This window comes from Podarcis melisellensis, assembly GCF_964234715.1.
Source record: "Podarcis melisellensis genome assembly, chromosome: 1".
NCBI lineage: Eukaryota > Metazoa > Chordata > Lepidosauria > Squamata > Lacertidae > Podarcis > Podarcis melisellensis.
In genome coordinates, this window is record NC_138528.1 from 87,901,504 (window position 1) to 87,924,379 (window position 22,876).

The following is a 22,876-nucleotide window of genomic DNA, read 5'->3' on the forward strand; positions in this document are numbered from 1 at the left end:
TAAGTACGCAATGTCAATTGGATCACCTCTATCAGTATGCTGGTTGACACTCTCAAAAGACTCTAATAGGGTAGTGAGAGAAGATATGCCTTTGTACAAGTCATTCTGCTTCAGGAAGACTTGTTAATTAAACTTTTAACCATGCTTTCCACCACTGCAACACTGAGCTCATTCCCTTATAAAAGAAGGAATCCTGCCTGGGTGGCTTGAGGAATTCAATTTCTGTGCATACTGATGCATATTGACCTGATAAACACCTCTCAGACTAATGTGCAGATCAAATTGCAATTATCTCTTGGATTTTGTAAGCAAATGTGTACATTAGAAAAAAATATGTTTAAAAACACATACATGGGGATATATTCTTAAGCAGAATTTTTAATAAAATATTTCAGACTAATGTGGAAGCCAGACAGAATAGACATATGCAAAACTGACACTGATTGATATAGATGGCAAATTATACCAGTGCAGCATAAATCTGTGGTGAACTAAAAAGGGGGGAATATTGCAGACAATGAACAAAGCACCACAGTCAAAATTATCTGTGATATAGAATGACTTCCATGGTAGAAGAAAGGGATAGATGGTAACTATTCTATATATCACAAATTATTTTAACTGTGGGGGTTATTTTATTCATTTTCCAGTTCTACAAAATCTATTTCCCCCCAACTTTACCATTTTCTTACTGCATTATAATTTTTCTGTAATATAGGTCAGGTGTCAAAACTGAATAATTTTTATTCTTCAAAGTGTAACAATTTGAAGATGGGAGAGTTCCTACATGTTATGTGCTGTTTTTCAGCTTTCTTCCCTTCCAAAAATTTCAAACCAAATACTGTATAAATTATTTAACTGAAGGTAATGTGCAGAAACTTATACTTTGTGGAACTGCTTTGCTCAAGAGAATTATATATTTACTGCAAACAGGTGCACGAAACCAGAAATGAAAATGCATTCATACAGTATATACACAAGGGTCATTCCCACACATGGAGCTCTTCATTCAATTCAGTGAAGGAGACCAATCTGCATTTCAGACAGAAGAGCTGGCAAACCCAAAGGTATATACTTTCCCCAGAAGGTGTTGGTGTTCAGGTCTTGGCTTGCCTCTGGGGTTAGAAATTCTACATAGTTTGGGAATGCCCATCAAGAATGCCGTATATGCCTTTGTAGTCCTAGTTTGATGCAAGAGTGGTAAAAAAAAGTGCTCTTGGTCAACCTTCTGGAAATTAACTGATATAGAGCTGGATGCAGACTAAAAACATAATGTACTGAAACCTTAGGCCATAAAACTGTATACAACTCTCTCTGAAGGTCTTCTGGGTTAGTACCAGCACTGCAATTTCAAAGCAATCACAATGGAGACCCACAAATGGGAAGCTCAGAATCCACCCTCTTTTATTCCTACTAAATTTGCACAACCCTTTTCATAAGTTTACGCATTAATTTATTCACTTCTGTTTTATTGGTGTAGGGCAAATCTCCATAGTTACCATTCGTCCTTATCTGCATCACAGTTACAGAAGTATCTCAGATCCAGGCAGCTTTCCTCCAGTCCACATGCACAGCGCTGGGCTCCAGGAGGAGACCCTCCCCAGTAAGGATGCTTCTCATTGGCTCGACCAACCCACCAAACAAATGGCATTCCATCTGGGGAAACAAAAAGAGCAGAACTGCCATAAGAAATCTGAAGTCAGTAGGCAAATCGAGAAAAGATGTAAGAAGTCCTTGTTCTTGCTACAGCTGGGATGGAATATCATTTTGAATTTGATTTAAAATTAACATTGGAAATCTGAAGGTCAGCATATTGAATCCAATGTTTCAAATTTACATATTCAGCCATACCTAATATGTTTTTGTACATCCTGATCTTAACTAAGAGAGTGGTGATTTCAAAGCATCCCGTGTTTTAAAATATATTTAAATGAATGATAATCACCAAACTACAGTGGAACCTCGGGTTATGTACCGTCCTCTACGAATGCTTTGGGTAATGAGCTCTGCTAACCCGGAAGTAGGTACCCCTAGTTGCAAACTTTGCCCCAGAATGCAAGCAGAAGTCACATGCCAGCGGCACGGCAGCAGTGGGATGCCCCATTAGTGAAAGCGCACCTCATGTTAAGAACGGTTTCTGCTTAAGAACGGACCTCCAGAACGAATTAAATTTGTAACTGGAGGTACCACTGTATTCTCTAAAATGTTGGAAAGTTACTTGTTGTATTGCAGAGGTATATAAAACCATTTAGTTCCCAGAACAATTTGAGGAAGTGCCAAAACGTGTTGCTCTACAGGTGTGGTCGGACTCCAACTCCCATCAGCCCCAGCCAACATGTCCAATGGCCAGGTTGGAGGTACCATGTTGGCTAAACTCTGGTCTACAGGAGATGCAAATATTTGTAAGGGTAGAGTTTCTAATCAAACACTGCATTTTTAGAAACCTATATGAAAAAAGAATAACTGCACATTCATTATGCACATTTACAGCCAGCCAAAGTAGCAACCCAGTCAGATGGGTGGCATCTAAAAAAATAAAGTTGTTGTTATTAGCCGTGTAAAGTTCCACCAGGCTTCCTTAACTATGCTAACAACTGATGGAAGTGGGTAGAAGGAAACTTTGAAAGTGACTGCAGGACTTCATTTGAGCCAAGTATTTTGGTAAGGCTAAGTTTCAATGTTGACTATGGCCAATTCTAAATTGTGTAGGGAGCCTATGTTAGTACAACTGGCTCCCTGCCACAGATGTTTGTTCTCCAATGTGTGGGGCTGCCATGGACAGTGATATGATGGCACTAGAGGCTCCATCCCTCATTGAGTGAGCAGCATAAATATTACCAGATCTACTCGTGTATCTATGCACACATCTATACAATGTGTTGTGTTAAACACATGTTCACAGAGCTCCAAATATGAGGATCTTTATTTGAAATATTTTGCACACCAGACACTATTGCAATGGTCATGAATACTATTAGAATAATAGAATTGGAAAGGACCCCAAGGGTCATTTAGTCCAACCCTATGCAATACAGGGATCTCCTTTCTTGAAACACCTGTATTACATTTTGGAGACATTTAGCAATGGCCAATAAATACCAATATAAACTTGCTTGATTTTAACTTGACTAACATAGAATAAAAAATGGCTTCTACAGCTTACGCTGCCAACACATGAATATAAAATAATACAATCATGCTTTTTCCCCTAAAAAAATGTTTAGGGGTACTCTCATTTTCCTACTCATATTGAAATACAGTCCCTCGATGAGGTCAAACTTAGATTTATAAAATATTTAGGGGTATGCGTCCCCCCAGAAAAAATACAATTATTAGTTGTACATTACACAGCCCCATGTTGCCTGGAGTATGCACAGTTCCTAGAAGAGATATAGACATAGGCAGAGATATACCTTATACGGAGTTTTGCAACAAACTTTGCAGAATGAAAATAAGACTAAATAAATCAGGAAAGGTAAATAGCTGGAGTTTGGGCCTTGGGGGACTGTAGGTGAGTGAGATCCATGAAATAAAAAAGGCAGAAAGAAACCCAAAGCCGTTGAATGAAAATTTTCCAAAGATTAACATTTCGAAATAGAACTTTCTGATCTCTACTCCTCAATTCATTTATTAGCTAAAAATGTAGCTAGGTATTGATACATGAAAAATAAAAGAACTGGCATGCAAAAATGATTTGAATTTAATGCAGGCTAGCTTCTAGTCTATTGAAAATGTTAGCAAGAGCTAATTGCATTATATGTATTCATAACACTATTTTTTAAATAATAATAAAAAAACATGAAACATGAAACGAGGTTAATTACTAATTGCAGTGGACTAATTAAGAGAAGCTTCAGCAAACCGCTCAGTCAGGTTTGCATTGCCCACTGCTTTCCCACAGATCCTATTGCTTTCAAATTTCAGTATTGCAAACAATGAAACAAAGAGAGAAGAATGATTATCAGGTCATCACAAATTAGGAAACAAGGGCTTTGCCTAATGCCCAATGGTACTCATTATAAAAACAGAAAAGACAACAATATGAATTCCCCTAGCATATATCTTTCAGTTTTGCATTTTTCGAACTTGTGAATACAAGTTGGAATATTAATGTGTATTACTGTCAACATGTCCTTTTAAAATTATTGTTGCATACAATTACAGCACAGAGAGAGAGAGATGATGATATGCAAGTGGATGGCAAACTATGATACCTTCCTATCCCTTTCTATGCTGGAAACCAATCATCCAGCTAGCAGGGGTGCGCATCAGAGTAAGAAGAATCTTACTCTGGAGCAAAATGGGAAACCTCAGAGGTATTTTGGGCTTGCCAGAGGCAAAGTGGAATCTCTATGAGATGGTAAAATTCAAAGGGAGGAACCCTGAAGTGTTCCATGGCACCTCATCAATCCAGACATACACAGGCACAGGCACACATACAAATTGCTGCAGAAAAGCAGTTGCTGAAAGTGAATGTATTGTGTTTAAGCTTACTATAACACCAGAATACAATAATGAGGGAAGGGAGAGCAGACACCAGTGTGAGGAAAAGGTATAGAGGGAGAGGTCTTTTGTGACAGATCAGTACATTGTGAAATCAAAGGCAATTTTACTGACTAGTGCTCTCCAATCCCAGTGCTTTCAGGAAGGGAATAGCTTTGCAAGAGCAAATCTTATGTCTCTAAGTTTATGGATGATGTCAGGATAGGAATGAAGAAGGTTGAGAGGAAGAGTTCCTCTGTGACTAATCAGAAGGAATTGTTTTACTCAAAAAGTAAACCCATTATTTCTTCTCATCACAAAATAATATTTAAAGGATTAATAATAATAATAATAATAATAATAATAATAATAATAATAAATTATTTTCCCCCAACCACTCTGGGCGGCTCCCAACAGAATATAAAAAACACGATAAAACATCAAACATTAAAAGCTTCCCTAAACAGGGCTGCCTTCAGATGTCTTCTAAAAGTCAGATAGTTGTTTATTTCCTTGACATCTGATGGGAGGGCGTTTCACAGGGCAGGGCCACTACCAAGAAGGCCCTCTGCCTGGTTCCCTGTAACCTTACTTCTCACAGTGAGGGAACCACCAAAAGGTCCTTGGAGCTGGACCTCAGTGTCCGGGCTGAACAATGGGGGTGGAGACGCCCGCACAAATGGCCCAGGACCAATTCATCTGCAGTCTGGCAGGTTTCTCAGGCATATTGCTTACAGAACACTTGGGGAGATTAAGGAATTTCCATCCTAAAACTGTGATGGCTGCCCTTGTGGGACAAGTACTGCAAATATTCTTCTGGAAATGGGAGGAGCCATGCCTCAGAAGGGACAAATTTTAACCAATCCTGCCCCATGTTAAAAAGTTATAGATCCTGTTCTTTTTTAAAGCAAACCAACTTTAACGACAGCCAGCACGAAAGCCTCTGGACATATTTGGCAAGTTTTATTCACTTTGAAAAGGCTTCTAGACCTGCAAATTCCATCCACTTCTGTCAAAAAAAGCCCCAAATAGCTATAGCCATGGACTCAAACCCTTGAGCCAAACTCGGCATCTTCTCAGTTAGTATCAGCTGCAATGGGCTGTTTATATCTATATGCTGAATTAGGGTTTAAGCACACTCCTAATTTATACCTACTAGTGCTACCTCGTTTTGGAACCAATTGATATTCTATAAGATGAGTCTTTCTTTTCCTTGAAGGGCTAACGGGGGGGGGGGGGAGTGCACCAGATCCTGCCTAATCAACTGTTTGCTATGCCTTTTATAGAAATTGCAGGAACATCCAAGTGTATTTAGGATTAGCAATCTAATTTAACTGACAATTTAAATAGACACGACAGAAGTTATCTGCCTAATTAAAAATGTGCTAATTCGGGGGAAGACAATATTTAGCTTTAAAATACAACTTTGTGTGGCTATTAGGAAATAATGGTGAACATTAATCAAAGTCAAGCTGCATATTATTGCCTCTTGGATAGGATCATTAAACTAGAGCATAATCATATGATAAACAGCCATCGCTAGGGTATTAAGAATGAACAGTTTTATAACGTCTTCTCTGTGTTTGACTATATCTATTTTATTGTACTAAACCAACCAAAAGATATATGAAAGTCTTTGATAGTAGTAGACTTGCCAAAGCTTGAGTCATTTAAAACCAGGCTAAATAGAGAACTTGCTAATACACTGGAGGGAAGTATCTGACAAAGGATAGGGAATAGACTTCTATGGTCTAATGTATCTTTTTAAGTATCTCTTGTAGCATCTGATTCTGCCACTAAGAAATGAAATAGTAACTCACTTGAACTGCAATAAAGAGAGGAATGAGGGTCATAGAGACCCTCATATAGGTTCAACGAAGAACTTTAACACATGCTTTAGAAGGATTTAATTATGCTATTCCTTGAGTGTATTTGCTTAACATGCTGTTCAGAAGCAATATAATTATACTGTTATGTTTTTGTTGCTCCACAGTGTGCCCTCATATATGCTTACCACAAACACCTTAAGTGGACCAAAATAAAAACAAAAGCTCCAGCAAAAGGGTCTGTTCTAAGGCACTGGCTCTCAATGGCAAAAGATACAACACACGTGCCACCTACCTTTTGCGTAGACCTTAGTAAAGCATGATTCAATTTATTTAACACAAAATGGCTACCCAACATATATGTATTTACTATATGTATTTACTTTTACATGCTTGGAATTTGCCAATGCTGTGTGTAGACATAACAAGTTTCAAATTCAAATTCTTAGAACAGTTATAACACAATTAACATCTTGGAGATTTCTCCTCAAAGATGGCGTTTTCAAGGATCCACAATCCCTTCACTGTTTTTTTTTTTTAAAAAAGTGGCATCTGAACTCATAGCAAAAAGGGATAAACCTTTGAGACATTAGGGAAATTTCTTTTAGTCAAGAGAAGAATAAATAATTTTCCTAGCTGACTTATTTTAAAAGTGTATTACCTATGCTTTATACACTATTGCAGGGGAAGTCCGATATGCTCAAGATCAGGCATAGGCCAACTCAGCCCTCTAGATGTTTTGGGACTACAATTCCCATCATCCCTAGCTAACAGGACCAGTGGTCATGGATGATGGGAGTTGTAGTCCCAAAACATCTGGAGGGCCGAGTTTGCCTATGCCTGCTCTAAATGTTGTTGCATTCCAATTCCCATCAGCCTCAGCCAGCATATTTAATGGTCAGGGATGATGGACTCTGGAGCACGGGGGCACGCGCGTGCACACACACACAACAACCTCTACACCATTCCCTCAGGCCCATACTGTAGGGTTGTGTGCTGGATTCAGCCAAAGCCTGAGTTTTGTACCAAAGTTGGCTGATTTGGGGGAACCTGGGCATCAGTTGACTTGGGTTAAGATAGCCCCAGTTCACCACAGGATGGCAAAAAGTGATTCAGGGCTGTCAGGGAATAGGAAGGAGAGGTCAGAATGGACAAAAATAAGTAGAAACCATGAAAAAGAGGGACCTCCAAGGCTACCATGTCTTCAGGGGACAAGGTAAGGGTGAGGATGAGTGGATACCTTTCCTGCACAACCTCTACCTCTTCCTGCCAAGCCTTTCCTTGTCTCCTCCACCTGAACCACCACCACACAACGAGGCCACTCGTGAAGGAGCAGCACCACCCAGGATATAACCCCATTTAGTACATGAAAGGATTCAGTCCTGCACAGCATGAGTTGCTATTCAGAAGGAAGAAGCACTCTGCAGGATCAGACCTGCCTGCTCTTGGTCAGGAACGGGGGAGTAGGAGATGCAGCACAACCATAAATAATACTTGTACAGTATTTGTCTTACTCCCTCATTCTCAATTTTAAAGCACTGGGTTGAATTTGAAAGAAACAAATCTCCTTCTCTTCACTGAAAGTTCGAAGATATTTCTTTCTTCATGAAGAGCACATTAAGTTCTGCAAGCCACCCATGGTCTCACACAGCAGGAATTTAACTTTACGTGTCTATGAATAAAAAAAAACCACTTGTGGCAAAGCACTGCAGCTTGATTCGATGTTCATGTTATTTTCTGTAACATATTTATTTTGTCCAAAATAGCAGATGGAAACCAATTGCACCGATAAGCACATTAAGAATTGTTATATCTCTCCCCCCCCTCCCAATTCCCATTCTATAAGACAGAGAATTCACTCATAATAGACACATTAGGGTTTTTATATCAGGCGCAGCAAAGAGAGAACTGGGCTCAGAAAAAAGAAAGCGAAGGGGATCGGAAGAAAAGAAAGCTGATACAAAAAGCAGAACAGCTATGGAGAGTTTGTTTCAACAAATGCTGTTCCACACAAGCTCTGTAGTCATCAACCCCCCCTCATCCAATACAGTTTGATAGAAGATACATAACTGTCAACCCCTGACCTCTTTATTTAATTCCTGCAAATGAGGAAAGATGTATGGCTGCTGCAGCAAAAATAAAGCTGCCCTAGATCTATCTTTCTTCTCTGTAACATTTAGTAACTGAAAAGCTGTATGTGATATTGTCAGACTTCTAAGTTTTCATATTTCTATAAATATTAGTCACTGAAGTGGTGTAAGAGGCTAGACATTTGGATTGCAATGACACTGTCATGTTTTTACTTGCTAGATGGTGTGCGGGAGAATGGGGGGGGGAGATGCTATTTTTGTCACTATTCCTGGCACATTTTTGATAAGCATTTATTTTTCATTTATGTATACCCTACCTGACAAAATAGAAGAGTATAGAAAAATAAGAAAATTGCAAGCCAGCTTGCAAAGTCACATTTTGCTATCATCTATTAGACTAACAGAATCCCTAACATGGCAATCTTGTACATATCCTCTCAGAGGTAAAATCCATTGAGTTCAACGGAGATTATTCTCAAGTAAATGGTACAGTGGGACTGCAGCCTCAAAGACCAAAGATTTTCATTTCCAGAAAAGCAACCGCTGTGGAAGGCAATCCTCCTATCATTGACTAATGCAGTCCAGTTCATCTTGCCTGTTGTCAATGATGAGCCATCTTTCCAGCCAAACTTTGAAATTTGGTGTGCTAGAGCTGAAGTCCTTGGAATTGTTGGTATACCAACAGCTATAGAAAACATATTTTGAGAAAATATTGTTAAGCTATACAGCTTGGCTGCATAATGACAATATTTAAGAATGGTGTGTTACCTTAACTAGTACTGTGATAATGCCATCTTATATTTAGTATATATATATTTAGGCTATATGCATTTTGATTAACCTCTTGATGTTACAATTTATTATTATTGGGCAATGAACACAAAATTTGCCTTGTTTTTGTACCTGTGCTTTTTTGGGGGGGTGATATGGGTGGAATTCAATGCAGTGCTAATGGGGTATGCATGTGAGGAATGAGGTCCTCTCCTACAATAGGACTTTCCCTTTCTCCTCCCCTTGTGCACCCCAAAACCTGCTCAGGAGGCTCATCCAGCTCTCCAGAGCAAATTTATAGGGTATAGCAAGGTATAGGGGGAGAAGAGGTGAGAAAGACCCATGGCATGAGCAGACCTTGTTCTGTGCATGCAACAACTTAGCTGAATCCTACACCACACATTCTTGAGTTGCTTTGTGCTCTTTCTGCTTTGAACTGCAACTAGTATTCTGAACAACAGAATAGAAAACCAGCTCTGCTGTCCCCATACTCTATAATGGGAAATCTAATCAGCAAAGTAGGTGAAATTTTCAGAGCACAAGAGTCTCCCTGATTGTATTAAATCTACCAAATTGCAAGAAAATGGGGCCAGTAGCTTTTTGTCGGGGAAGTAAAAGAGATTCACTTTCCTCCACAATCTCTTGAGGGAGCAGATGTGTCCCCTGCTTTCATAAACTCATAGAACTGTAGAGCTGGAAGAGACCCTGAGGGTCATCTAGTCTAACCCCCTGCAATGCAGGAATCCCAACTAAAGCATCCATGACAGATGGCCACCCAACCTCGGCTTAAAAACCTCCAAGGAAGGAGAGCCCACAACCTCCCAAAGGAGTTCGTTCTACTATCAAACAGCAATTACCATCATAAAGTTCTGCTTGATGTTTAGTCAGAATCTCCTTTCTTGTAACTTGGTTTGGGTCTTATCCTTCAGAGCAGGAGAAAGCAAGCGTGCTCCATCTTCCGTGCGACAGCCCTTTAGATAGTTGAAGATGTCTATTGGTTCCTCTTTTCCAGGCTAAACATACCCAACTCCCTCAGATGTTTCTCATAAGGCTGTTCTGGGCCCTCATACCCTCCAAATGTCCCACTTTAAGTGGGGCACCCTGGAATGACATAAGCCACCCCAGCTTTTGATCCCAATACCAGATGTCCCATTTTGGCTTCTTTGGTATGGTCACACCAAAGCACAGGACCAACAGATGTACTTTTTTGGTTCTGCGCTGTGGGTGCGAGTCAGTTGGCTCACACCAGAGCGCAGGACCAAAAAATGAAAGGAAAAATTACTTTGACCTGCACTTCGCTACTCTTTTCCCTCATTCTGTCATGGCACTTTCAGAAGTATTTCTGCTATGCTGGCGAACGAGGAGGCGGCTACATTTGCTGGTGCAGAATCTCCTGATGCCACTTAGGCAGCCTCCCTGTGGACACAGTACCCCTGGTAGGGTCTGACCAAGGCAGACTAGAGCAGTACTATTACTTCCCTTGATCAGGACACTATAAGTTCTGCTGATGTAGCTTAGAATAGCACTAGCTCTTTTTTACTGCCGTATCACTGTTGACTCGCGTTAAACTAAGACCCCTGGATCCTTTTCCCATGTACTACTTGCCAGCCAAGTGTCTCCCATCTCATAATTGTGCATCTGTTTCCGTTTGCCTGAATGTAGAACTTGAAATTCATTTTGTTTGTTTGGGCACAGTTTTCCAATCCGTCTTCAGATTCTGTCTTCAGTGGCGTTAGCTACCCCTTCCAATTTAGCGTCATCTGCAAATTTGAGGAGCATCCTCTCAATTGTTTTATCCAAGTTGTTTACAAAGATGTTCAAATGGAAGGGGCACAGGAAAGAACCCTGTGGCATTCCACTTGAAACTTTTTTCCCAGGATGATGAGGAACCATTAGTGAGCACCCTCTTTGGTTTCGGTTAGTCAAACAGGTACAAATCCACCTAACAGTAACCTGACCCAGCCCACATTTTACCAGCATCTCTGCAAAAACAACTTACCTCAAAATAATGAAGAGGTGGCCAGTTGGTGTATTTTTTTTAAAAAAAAACAAAACAACTTTGCAGCTTCCCATCATCTTTTCTTCTACTGAGCTTGTTTTCATCCTCTGATAGGCCTTATAAGAATCCAACAGGTTCCCAATAGGTCTAACATCATGAAGCTGTCTAGAATGCTGCCTGCTGAGTTCTGAAGATCTCTGGTGTTTTGTTTTGTTAACGCAGAGAAATGCAGGATTTTTTTGAAAAAATACCACACAAACAAACCTTAAACAAAGCTTTTAAGTTTAAAAACTATCCTCCACTGCTGTGTTTAACAAAAACAAAAATCCAGAGCTTTTCACTACTTTGCCAGCAACATTTGAAGCAGCCTAATTTAAGCCAATGGATTTAGATCACAAGAAAACAGAGAGCTATTCCATTCAGAAACATATATAGACAACAGGCCAACAGAGTTACACATGAATTTGTGGGTGGGGTATTGACGTCACATTTTGACATAGGAGGGTAACATGATCAATTCACCCTGCTATTCAACCTACACACTGAGCCAATGTTCACTACCATTTATAGTATGAATATAAATCTGGCATGGCTCACATGGAATTACTTTGAATTTAGGTAGCAAGAACATAATTTTGTAGTTAGCTTTCAATGTTACACAGTTAGAAATAAACAGGAACTCTATATTTTTAGTAGTGCTATATTCAGAATATTTGTCAAGATTGCTTTGAAAGATTCTCTAGAGAGTCTTCTGATGCTGTTTCAGACAGCGCAGTGAAGGAAATTTGAGAGAAGCTGAATCTAGCATTAAGCTCCCTGGCTCTTTGATAATTGGGCACCATAACGCAGGCAGAAACCTAAGAACTCTCAGTCAATTGGTACAAGTTAATTAAAGGTGTTTTTCACTGATGCAGAAAATTAACACACTGTTAACCCCCTGCTACAGTATATAAGGGACCTGTAAAAATGAGCTTCTTTTGACATGAATAGTCTTAATGGCAAGGCTAGGAAGGTTGCTGAGGCTGCTGTTCATTGACCAAATGAACAAATGATCTGATTCAGTATAAGGCAATATTAGCAGATCACTAGGCACCCCCCTGCATGTTTTTACACAGCTGCATCTCACAGTAATCAATAACAGGTCATACGGGAAAAGGATGAAGGCTAGGAGAGATGGTGCCCCAGAAGACTCAAGCAGTGGTGTAGTGGAACTGGAATTGGAATACAACACAATTCCACCCCCCCCCAATAGGTTTGCTGTGCTATACAAAGTTTTCAGGAGTTGGAAAAATAACCCCTCATCAACATCAGTAAGCTGTTGGCACTGTTTTAAGAAACTGTCAGACACCTTAGCACTGAAAAATAACAGAACACTTTGAACTGCATGAAGAATAGAAGGGTCACTGATTCTTTTCTGCAGGCTCCATTAAGATAAAAACCACAGTGAAATTCAACATGCAGGGGTTTGCTGTGACTGAAGAATGAGAGTGCATTTATTCCCTACTCAAAACAAACATAACTGCTCCAACATGGATTGGAATATCTAAAGCATTGGCTATGCTTAGAACTGTCAAGCCCTCAAAAGCTGTGTTAAGGTTAAGTGGCTACTAAATGTCTACTTTCTGGATTCTTTTAAAGAACTCTTTGCAACTATACAAAAGTGTATATTCACTCCTCAATGAGTATCTTCCATTTTGTTCCATTTTGTTCATTTTGATGACCAAGATGGACATAAGCCTGGTCCCACAGATGGAGACTGACTTACCTTTAAAAACTAAAACAAAAAAACCCCCTTCTCTTTCATATTATTTGTGTCCTGCAACATATTGACTTAGACATGACTTTTGGAGGGATAGCCAATGCTTCCAGGGGTTGTTGGGTTCCAGCTCCCATCTGCCCCAACTTGCATGGCCAGTGATCAGAAATGATGGGAGAGAGCTGTCTTCCAATAACATCCAGATAGCACCATACTAGCTACACTGAGGTTCTCCTTAGGATATTTTTCACATTGTTGATATTTACAGTAAGTCCAAACTACACATCCCTCTGCCCCAAACCATCTATCTTTTCACATATCATGCCTCCTATGGGAATGCCACTGTCTAACATTAAAAGTTTAAAGTTAGACAGACTTCTCCCCTGCCCACACTATTGCTCCCCACTCTTCAATTTACCCAGATGATGACTGGATCCCACTGTAACTTAATTCCTTCACCTGCAACCTAGTGACTTTATTTCATAATATCAATATCTCTTGAATGGTCCAACCTCTTTGGAATCTTAAGGCAAAACTCTACCACAGACCGCAATGGTCTACTGTGTATAAGGAAGTATCTCAAGTAACCTTGTCCTGAGCTGTATATTTACTCTGTGCTAGGAGTAATGACTGGTTCATACTACAAATGGGATAGATAATCACATTTAAACAAAGGATACATACTATTGGCAGTAGATGAGCAATCACAATTTGCTCGCTACCCCCTGAAGTGCAGAAACAGGCTTATTATGCTTCTGCTAGGTCTATCTGAAGACTCTCCTTCATATGCCTCAATTACCAAAAAGTATATATGTGGATAAAGTCAACACGCATGCAGATATTTAGCCTTTTGCTGAAATGTTTTCTTGCTAGGCTAGCAATCTTTGTACTATGGAGCCAGCAGTGCTCTAATGCACAAAGAAAAGAGAGATACATTATGCACAAAGAAAAGAGAGATACATGGAAAAAGAGCTATGAGTCAAATCCATTTTCTAATGTGCAATCCATTTGGAAAATTGGTCTAAATGTACATTATAGTTGTGCATTTCCTTGTAGTATGCTGGTTGAATTTAATAAATACCCTTTGTCCATGGGATTGAGACCAAGCAGTGATTCAAAACAATGATTCCATCCCCCTAAACAACCATTGCTAGAGGGAGCTCCACTGACTATAAAAATATATCCCTGCAATCCATGTTGTGAGGGCTGGAGTTAAAATGTCTGTTCTCCCACATAGTAGCAAATAGGTGCATTAGAGAAAGAACCACTCTTCTATACTCATGTTCTTCAGGTCCTTCCCCTTTTCACTCACCTTGTGTTTATATGAGCTGACCATTATTTCTGTCTTGGCCGTTATATATCATAAGGGCAGGAGAAGAAAGCAAGGCTACTTTGTTTCGTGTCTGACATGTACTTAAGGAACACAAACTCTTCCCACCCACTTATTTGACCTTCAAAGTTATATATAACTTTGCTCCACCTATGCATTCTGATAGCATGGAACATTCTGGGGAACTTTTTTCCTCTGTTCTTTAAAAATAAACCCACCAGTATTCCCTAAATTTTGCACCCACCGATCTTGCTCAGAACAATAAACCACCCCAAATGAAATGCCAGCATCAACAATGGAGAAGGGACTTATTTACCCTTGTTTTTGTCCCAACAAAGGAATTGCGTCCCACATTTGGTGAGTCACCAAAAGTGTTAATACCTCTCATTAAACTTCTTTATAGTCTAATGTGTTAAAATACATTAAAGAGCAACTGTAAATAAATAATTGCTGATTCAACACAGCTGTCAGCCTCTGAGTAATTCCAGCACTGGAAAAGTTACAATTAATGTCAGTAGTTAATGTTCTAAGTGGTGGAAAGGGGAATCATGCTGCAATAAACAAATGCAGTCAATTACAACTTAAGGGCATATACAAACCACTGCACCATCACGACTCAGCTGTCCTACTCACAACCTGCAATTATGTCTCTGTTGGTCAAAGCAGCGGGGATGTCATTTGTCATCCCAGGGTGTGCTCAAGGGCTGCAAGATTGTGCAGTTTGGAAAAATGCAGCTGTAGCAGAACATATGTATAGGCAGCACCATGAAATGAACTGGCTATAAGCCAGCATGCTAGGATAAAAAAAAAATGCCAAGAGAATAGAAATGAGAAAATTCATAGAATACTGTACCCAGCAGACTCTTGGCAATACATCCTGACCAATTTTAAAGGTCAGCATGACAATAACCCATCTTCTTTATGGAGCATCTTAATCAGTTTTGAAATGTTTTTCTTACCTAGTGAATAATGAATTTTCTAGCACTCATCTCTTCTACTTAATATATGTTACTGGTCTTCGCATCCCAGCTTTAAAATAGGCCATAACCATGTGCTGTATGGATCCATCCCACATACATGGAAAGGAATTGGAGTTCATATGTGGCTGCTCAGTACTAGAGAGAATCCAGTTTCACTTCTTCTTTTCTTCTTTTTTGACATGTTCTACGTAAAAGGGTTATCACATTTTCAATGTTTGCACAATTATTAATTCCAGCTTATGGCTCTACATAAATCATCCAACATGTAGGTTTTTTTTTTACTCATTTTCTTCCAAAACCTCATTCCCCCACATAGCAAATTCAGCTCCACTTCATGTGGCATTCACCATTATCCACCAAAAAAGAAGCATTTTCAGATTAAAATTAAGAGGAGGAGCTAATGATTTGGTTGGATATTCAATTAACAAAGCAATCCCATGTATATTTACTCAGAAGTGAAGATGGAGGATCTCCCTTTTTAAAGTAAACAAACCAAATTTGCATGCCTCAAGCTAATACATGGATAAGAACATAATCATTCCTTAGGTTTTGCACTTCTCCGAATTTTGCAATACGATTTTCAGCAAAAACCAAAAACTGTCAAAAGTATCAACATGCATATTGTTAAGTACAGGTAGGGTGCAAGGATGTGGTAAAAACAAGGAGTCAGCACTATACAGGCAGTTTCTGCATCTTCAAGGCTTCTCTAATAAGAGGGCAAAGTGGCCTTAAGTACACAGCTTTGCATTTAGGCAGAATACATCAATGACTCTCAAACAGCTGGTCCACTTAACAGTCCCATGTAAAACATCTGCTTATATTCATGCATACAAATGAGACTGTCAGCTGGAAAGCCTCTGTGGACTGCTTCGGACAGTACATTTTTGTATTCAAAACTTGTTTACACAAACAGAATTATGTTTCAGTGGAACACATGGGTACAAAGCTGTGACTTCTGCAGCTCATCTTGTACTGGGAAAGTGTTGACTTCATCCAGTTGTCCCCTACAACCTGGGTCCTCATGGTTACCTTCAAGTTTCTACTATGTACTCTGATAGTGACACCAGTAGAAGAAAGATTTGGGTTGCCCTGTGCCCTGTTAGATACACAATTCACCCACACCTTCTCAAATTCAGCTGAACTTTCCTTTTACAGCCAATAGAACAGGTAAGCTCAAACTCCACAAAATGTCAGCTCCTTAAATACAGACACTTAAATAAAGGCATCTGATGGATTAGCCCCTGTCTCGTAAGACATCTAAAAAAATGCTGCCCAGAGAGATTTCCTTTGGCCGTCACACCTTATTACAAAGTCAAAGGAAGAAAGCTAAGGTTACTGTTGTCTCTCTGAAGATGCAATATGCTGAAAAAGCTTGTTATTCCCTAGACTTGCAGCTTTACTCTGGTTTTAATACACAGTTAAGGTCATCATATGTCAAGCCAGCTTGGCCTTTTGTAGCAATTTTTTTACCTTCCATTTGAAACAGCCTTAGGCTCCTTTTTCTAACCAATATAGCCCAAAGATTTGTTTATTTCTTTTTTAAAAGGTAGCATGTCAGTCCAGGCAAAAAGCTGTCTGCCAAAACAAAACAAACATGTGCTATGTTCTAGGCTGTTCTTTAAAAACGCACATAGATCTTATTTGAACTTTATATAGCCTCACTTTTTTGGGGGGGGGGAATACATGCAGCTTGCAAGCTTGCAAAGGCTCCACTGACAATGATATCAACATACCATCTGTTTGCTACCTCTTCCTTTCTTTCATAGGAGGTTTTATAGGTCATTTGTAAGGAAGGATTTATGGCAATAGTTTGTGACCATTCTTCAGACAGTCAAGCAACATTTCCCTAGGGATCAAACACCTGAATATTTCCAAATATTCACAACTACCAATTTAATGACTAATGGGTAAGAGATAATATCTTAGATAAGTTTCAACATTCCTAATTGCTCACCAGCCTAACATTGTCCACACTTTTAATCAATGACTGTCTTTGCTTTCTTTCTTTGCTTCCAGAGAAAATAGCACTTTCTTTTGCTTTACTTAATCTGAATGCTAGTGAGGCAATGTAAAAACAAAACAAAAACTAAATATAAGAATGCATTTTATCTTTGCAAATGCCAGTGTGAATTGACCTGATACACAGCTCCAAAATTAATATGCAGTTCAAAACTTTGTGATCTGCTGGCTTTCAGAGTTCCCAATTGTTCTAATGAAGTTTTCAGTGCAAAATCCATAAAAAGGTAAAGGTACCCCTGCCCATACGGCCAGTCTTGCCAGACTCTAGGGTTGTGCACTCATCTCACTCTATAGGCCGGGAGCCAGCGCTTTCCGCAGACACTTCCGGGTCACGTGGCCACCGTGACAAGCTGCATCATTGGGTCCCTCAGTCTATAGTAAAAGGGAGAACAACTGTGTTGTTGTCCCCCACAACTGACTGAGCCAGGGAGCCTCAGCCCAGTATACCTGAAGGAGTGTCTCCACCCCATATTTCAGCCCAGACACTGAGGTCCACCTCCGAGGGCCTTCTGGCAGTTCCCTCGCCGAGAGAAGTGAGGTTACAGGGAACCAGGCAAGGGCCTTCTTGGTAGTGGCACCCGCCCTCCCATCAGATGTTAAGGAAATAAACAACTATCTGACGTTTAGAAGACATCTGAAGGCAGCCCTGTTTAGGGAAGTTTTTAATAACTGATGTTTTAATATATTTTTAATCTTTTGTTGGAAGCCGCCCAAACTGGCTGGGGAAACCCAGCCAGATGGGTGGGGTATAAATAATAAATTATTATTATTTTATATCAATCAACTGGCCCACTTCTCCCCAGCCCCACTTAGGATTGTCCAGTAAGACTACAGGATATACTTACTTTCCTGGGAGTAAGTCCTATTAATCTAAATGTGTTTTACTTACAAATAGGCATGTGCATGAGAATTGGAAAATTGACTATTGAACAATAGAACAATTTTCAACCCACTCTCAGTTTAACATATTTAATGATGATGATTGATGATTGATGATATTGATGATGATGATTTGTATCCCAGCCACTCTGGGTGGCTTCCAGCAGAATAACACACACACACACACACACACACACACCAAAACATCAAACATTATTCAGAATGTTGTTATATGTTTCTGAATGAATTCCAATTTCTCAAATTTTTGAAAGTCAAATCCAAGTGACTTATGTTTGTCCAGCTGGGAGGCAGATAGTGTCTAAATGCATTATGAGTATGATGGTGATTTTAAAAAAGTAAAGCAATTATTTCTTATGTCTTGGGAAGAATGCATTCAACGGCATTGCTCCAATGGGAATTTTTTTTTTTGTTTCCTTTGAAAGAAGAGCATAAAACTATGGTTTCATATTTGCTTTAATGGAGAACAAGACAATGGCTGGAAGGAGAATAAAACCAGCATGTTGTCCTTTTGTATTAAACTGGTAGAAAAGAGTGTAAAACATTTTAATATGGCTTTGAATGTACAAATGTCATTTTTGTCACCTAACTAGTGTTGCAGTTAAGGGGCCATAATTGTCCTTTGGCTATTATCTTAAATACATGAGGAATGAATTTGAATGTTTTCACCACATTATATCCGGGACATTTTTTATAGCTAATTTCTGGGTCTGTGAATTATTCATAATACATTTCAAACTGGCTCTCTTGGATAACGTAATTGACCTTGTCTGTATGAAGCACCAAGTGCCTTGCTCTGGGATAATTAAATCTGTGATGTGGTCCATTATTTAATGAAAATGTCTTTTCATTAGCTTAGGTGATATATTATTGCTTAAGCTGGTCACCTAACTCTGCAATTAGGACCTGCACATTCTCCCAATTTTGCAAAGAGCTATGTACATTCAGTTCAGCAACAACTTTGTGCTAAGCAGCTTGTGAAAGACCTTCTGCACAGTATAAACACCAAAAGTCTGCAGCTGAATTAAACTGCAATGCAATAATAGGTTAGAACTATATAGCTATCTTCTGCATTGCAGGGGGTTGGACACAGATGACCCTTGAGGTACCTGGAATCCAGATTCTTCTGTTTTATTTATTTTAAAACATTTATTTCCCAGTTCAGTAAAGTTTTATGGCACTAGCCAAAGGCATTTATTTCCTGCTATATATTTCAAAAATCTCTAATTCAAAAAATAAACAAAATATATTGATAAAACATGAAAACAAAATGAGTTGAACAGCAATTTAGAAACACACATAATCATATAAAACAGAAATTCAGAAGATGCAGACATCTTTTTAAGTTTTATCCAATCAGTGTATATGCTAAAATGTCCAACAAAGGAATAAGGATGCCAGCTTTCCCAGTGGACAAACCACCCAAGGGAAATAATTTGTGCTAGTCCTAAAAAAGGTAAACGAACCCCTGACCATTAGGTCAAATTGTGGCCGACTCTGGGGTTGCAGCGCTCATCTAGCTTTATTGGCCGAGGGAGCCGGCGTACAGCTTCTGGGTCTTGTGGCTAGCATGACTGAGCCGCTTCTGGCAAAACCAGAGCAAAGCACGGAAATGCCGTTTACCTTTCCGCCAGAGCGGTACCTATTTAGCTACTTGCACTTTGACATGCTTTTGAACTGCTAGGTTGGCAGGAGCAGGGACCGAGCAACGGGAGCTCACCCTGTCGTGGGGATTCGAACCGCCGACCTTCTGATCAGCAAGTCCTAGGCTCTGTGGTTTAACCCACAGCGCCACCCACGTCCTATAGCTGACTCTTATTTATTTGCATTTGCCTATTGCATTATAATGTAAGTTCTCAGCACATCACTCATGTCTTTTCTTCCCAGATTTGTAACTGGTGCTAGACTTATGCAGCCTGCTATACCTGGACTCTAGCATAAGTCCCCACTCAGGCTAAAATAATCCCCACCCCTTAGATAAGACCACTGCTAGGGACAAAAACATTCTTCCACTTGATCTATCTTTATTACACTTAATAGTGTTCGTTTCTTTTAGAATTTGGACTTAAAACTGTTATACTTAGCAATCATATACTTGGCAATTATATATTTATATTGTTTATGTATTATTTATGAACATGCTAATAGTAGGGGGAAGTGGGACAGATTGATGCAGAAAAATTCAATCTCATATTTTATGTAACAAAAAAGAGTAAAAAAAATTGCTTTACGCATGGCATAACTAATCAATATTATAATAGCAATCAAAAGAACCATTGTGGTTAGAAGATAATGAGAATATAATGACTTGAGTAAAAAATGGGTTTTGGATCACTCTGCCCCACCTACAAGGCACTTTGATACATCGGATGGGGCACTTTGATACAAAGCGTAAATTTTATGAGAATGGTAACTATTTACAAAAAATTAATGAAAAAAAACCAGTTTTTATGTGAGAGATCATAAACAGCCTTGCAATTTGTTACTTAAAATCTAAATAACGTATCAAAACTAACAGTATTCCACACATATCATAGACTTTATGGCAGGTTTTCTTAACAAAACATCAAAACATATTAATCTTTCCTCAAACGCATATCCATTTAAGAAAAAACTTTGGAAAAACTTTAAAAAGTATAAGAACCCCCCATTAGGTAGTTAAAAATAGTAATTTAAACAAAATGCTTAGAACAAATAAGATAATTACTTAACGTTTAGCTTCTATTGCACATTACATCCCCTGAAGTCAATAGAAAAAGTATAAAGAGATGATGTTCAAGATGTGCCCTTTGAGAATTTTGGTTTTGGCAATTGCAAAACAACATCCTTGAAATCAACACTTGCCTTATGTTCCCAATCCTGGGGAACACAATCCTGGAAAGACAAACAAACAAGATCCTATTCCCCCCCCCCCGAGATATGGCACTTGATAATCAGTCATATTATATTTAGAAATGACTTAGGCGACGTGGTAAACAACAGTTTTTTTCTTTTCAAATTTAATGAGTAGGAAATCTCCAACATCTATATTCTCAGGTTTGGGAACATCAAAATTTATATCCTCATCTTCTGGATCAGATGCAACTACAAAATCTTTGTCATATCAATGTGCCCCGGGTCTTGGTGTATCAAAGTGCCCCAATGGACATTTTCAAAAAAACTAACACTTATTAATAAAACCACTGAACTTATTTAAAAATCACGTGTAATCCTGATTACTGAGTGGAATAACTTACCTTTGGTATTTTTAAATCTTAACTAAATGATGTAAAACAGCCTTGGAACGCTTTTACATTTCACATAATTTTTTTAGCTGGCCTCACTAAAAACACACCTACTCTCCTCAAACGCCAATGGCTAACAGGCGGGTGGTGCTGTTGCAACTGTTGTACTCACACATGTATAGACATGTTTTAGTGAGGTCACGACACAAATAACGTTTCTCAAAATTGAAATATTGTTGGGGGTATCAGTGTGCCCCTTGCATCAATTTGCCCCACCTCCCCCTATTTATTATATCCTTTTTGTTTCCTTGACACTTTAGTGGATATCCTAGAAAAAAGCAACTTTTACTGGGGCTATATAGCGTGTATTGATTTCAAGTCCCTGTGCAGAAATTAATTTAACTTATGAACTCCAGTTTTAAAACATTTACTAGCTTTGCTTGAGGAAACATAGATAGGGACAAAATAGTCGTACTTCACGCCATTGCAGGGCTGTTACAATGCATTTAAAATGGCCTGTTCCCTGGTGTTTTTTTAGCCATTAATATTTGCAAAGGTGTATGTTACATAGACCATAAATTCCATCCACAGGAATCATGGCAGTCTTCTGAACAATATGGCTGGGGACCTCCCTGTCTTGTAGAAAGATGAGATAAATTGCCAGGGGTCAATTTTTGGGGGCGGAAGACAGTCTCTCCCTTTGGAAACATCAGTTGCAGATAAGGTGATTTTTCCCTGACGCTGAGAGGTGTGATTACATTGTCTATAAAATTCTGACCTACTTAGAGACTGCTTATGTTCTGAAGACTGATTGGAACGCTGCCTAATCAGTCTACATTGAAGAAGCAATTTTCTGATTTCTGAAATAAAAATGTATATAACCAAGCAGGAATCAAGTAAGCCGGACATTTTATGCTCTGCTTTAGAGCTGATGGCTTACTAGAAATAATATTGACACACTCTGGGGAAGCAGCAGCAGGAGCAGCAGCCTTCACCATTTATAGTAAAGCAAGCAAGGAGGGTAAGCAGCTAATATTCAAATATGCTGCTTTTGCTACCCCGCTGAGGAAAGCTTTCCTCATTCAAAAATAATTGTAGCCATGGACTTTAACTCCTCTATAAATGGCGAATCTCACCGACAGAAGAGGCTACAATCCAGTGCAGACTTCTGATTCTCCTGACAGCCTCCCAAGACACTGTTGTCACATACAGTTATTGATTCACGCTTGCATGAAATAAATGGTTAACTTTGGGACTACACTGGTACCTCGGGTTACATACGCTTCAGGTTACAGACTCCGCTAACCCAGAAATAGTGCTTCAGGTTAAGAACTTTGCTTCAGGATGAGAACAGAAATCGTGCTCCGGCGGTGTGGCAGCAGCAGGAGGCCCCATTAGCTAAAGTGGTGCTTCAGATTAAGAACAGTTTCAAGTTATGTACGGACCTCTGGAATGAATTAAGTACTTAACCTGAGGTACCACTGTAGTAACTAGTGGGAACT

General features: G+C 39.3%; 1 protein-coding gene across 2 annotated transcripts in view; it reads right to left on the bottom strand.

The window, feature by feature from the left end:
* Positions 1-22,876, bottom strand: part of CNTNAP5 (contactin associated protein family member 5) — a 302,323-nt gene that overhangs the window by 53,413 nt on the left and 226,034 nt on the right. For both annotated transcript variants that reach the window (XM_081885529.1, XM_081885528.1), the window contains one exon: positions 1,500-1,656. In XM_081885529.1, coding sequence (XP_081741655.1) covers positions 1,500-1,656 — 157 coding nt within the window. The remainder of the gene's footprint in view (positions 1-1,499; positions 1,657-22,876) is intronic.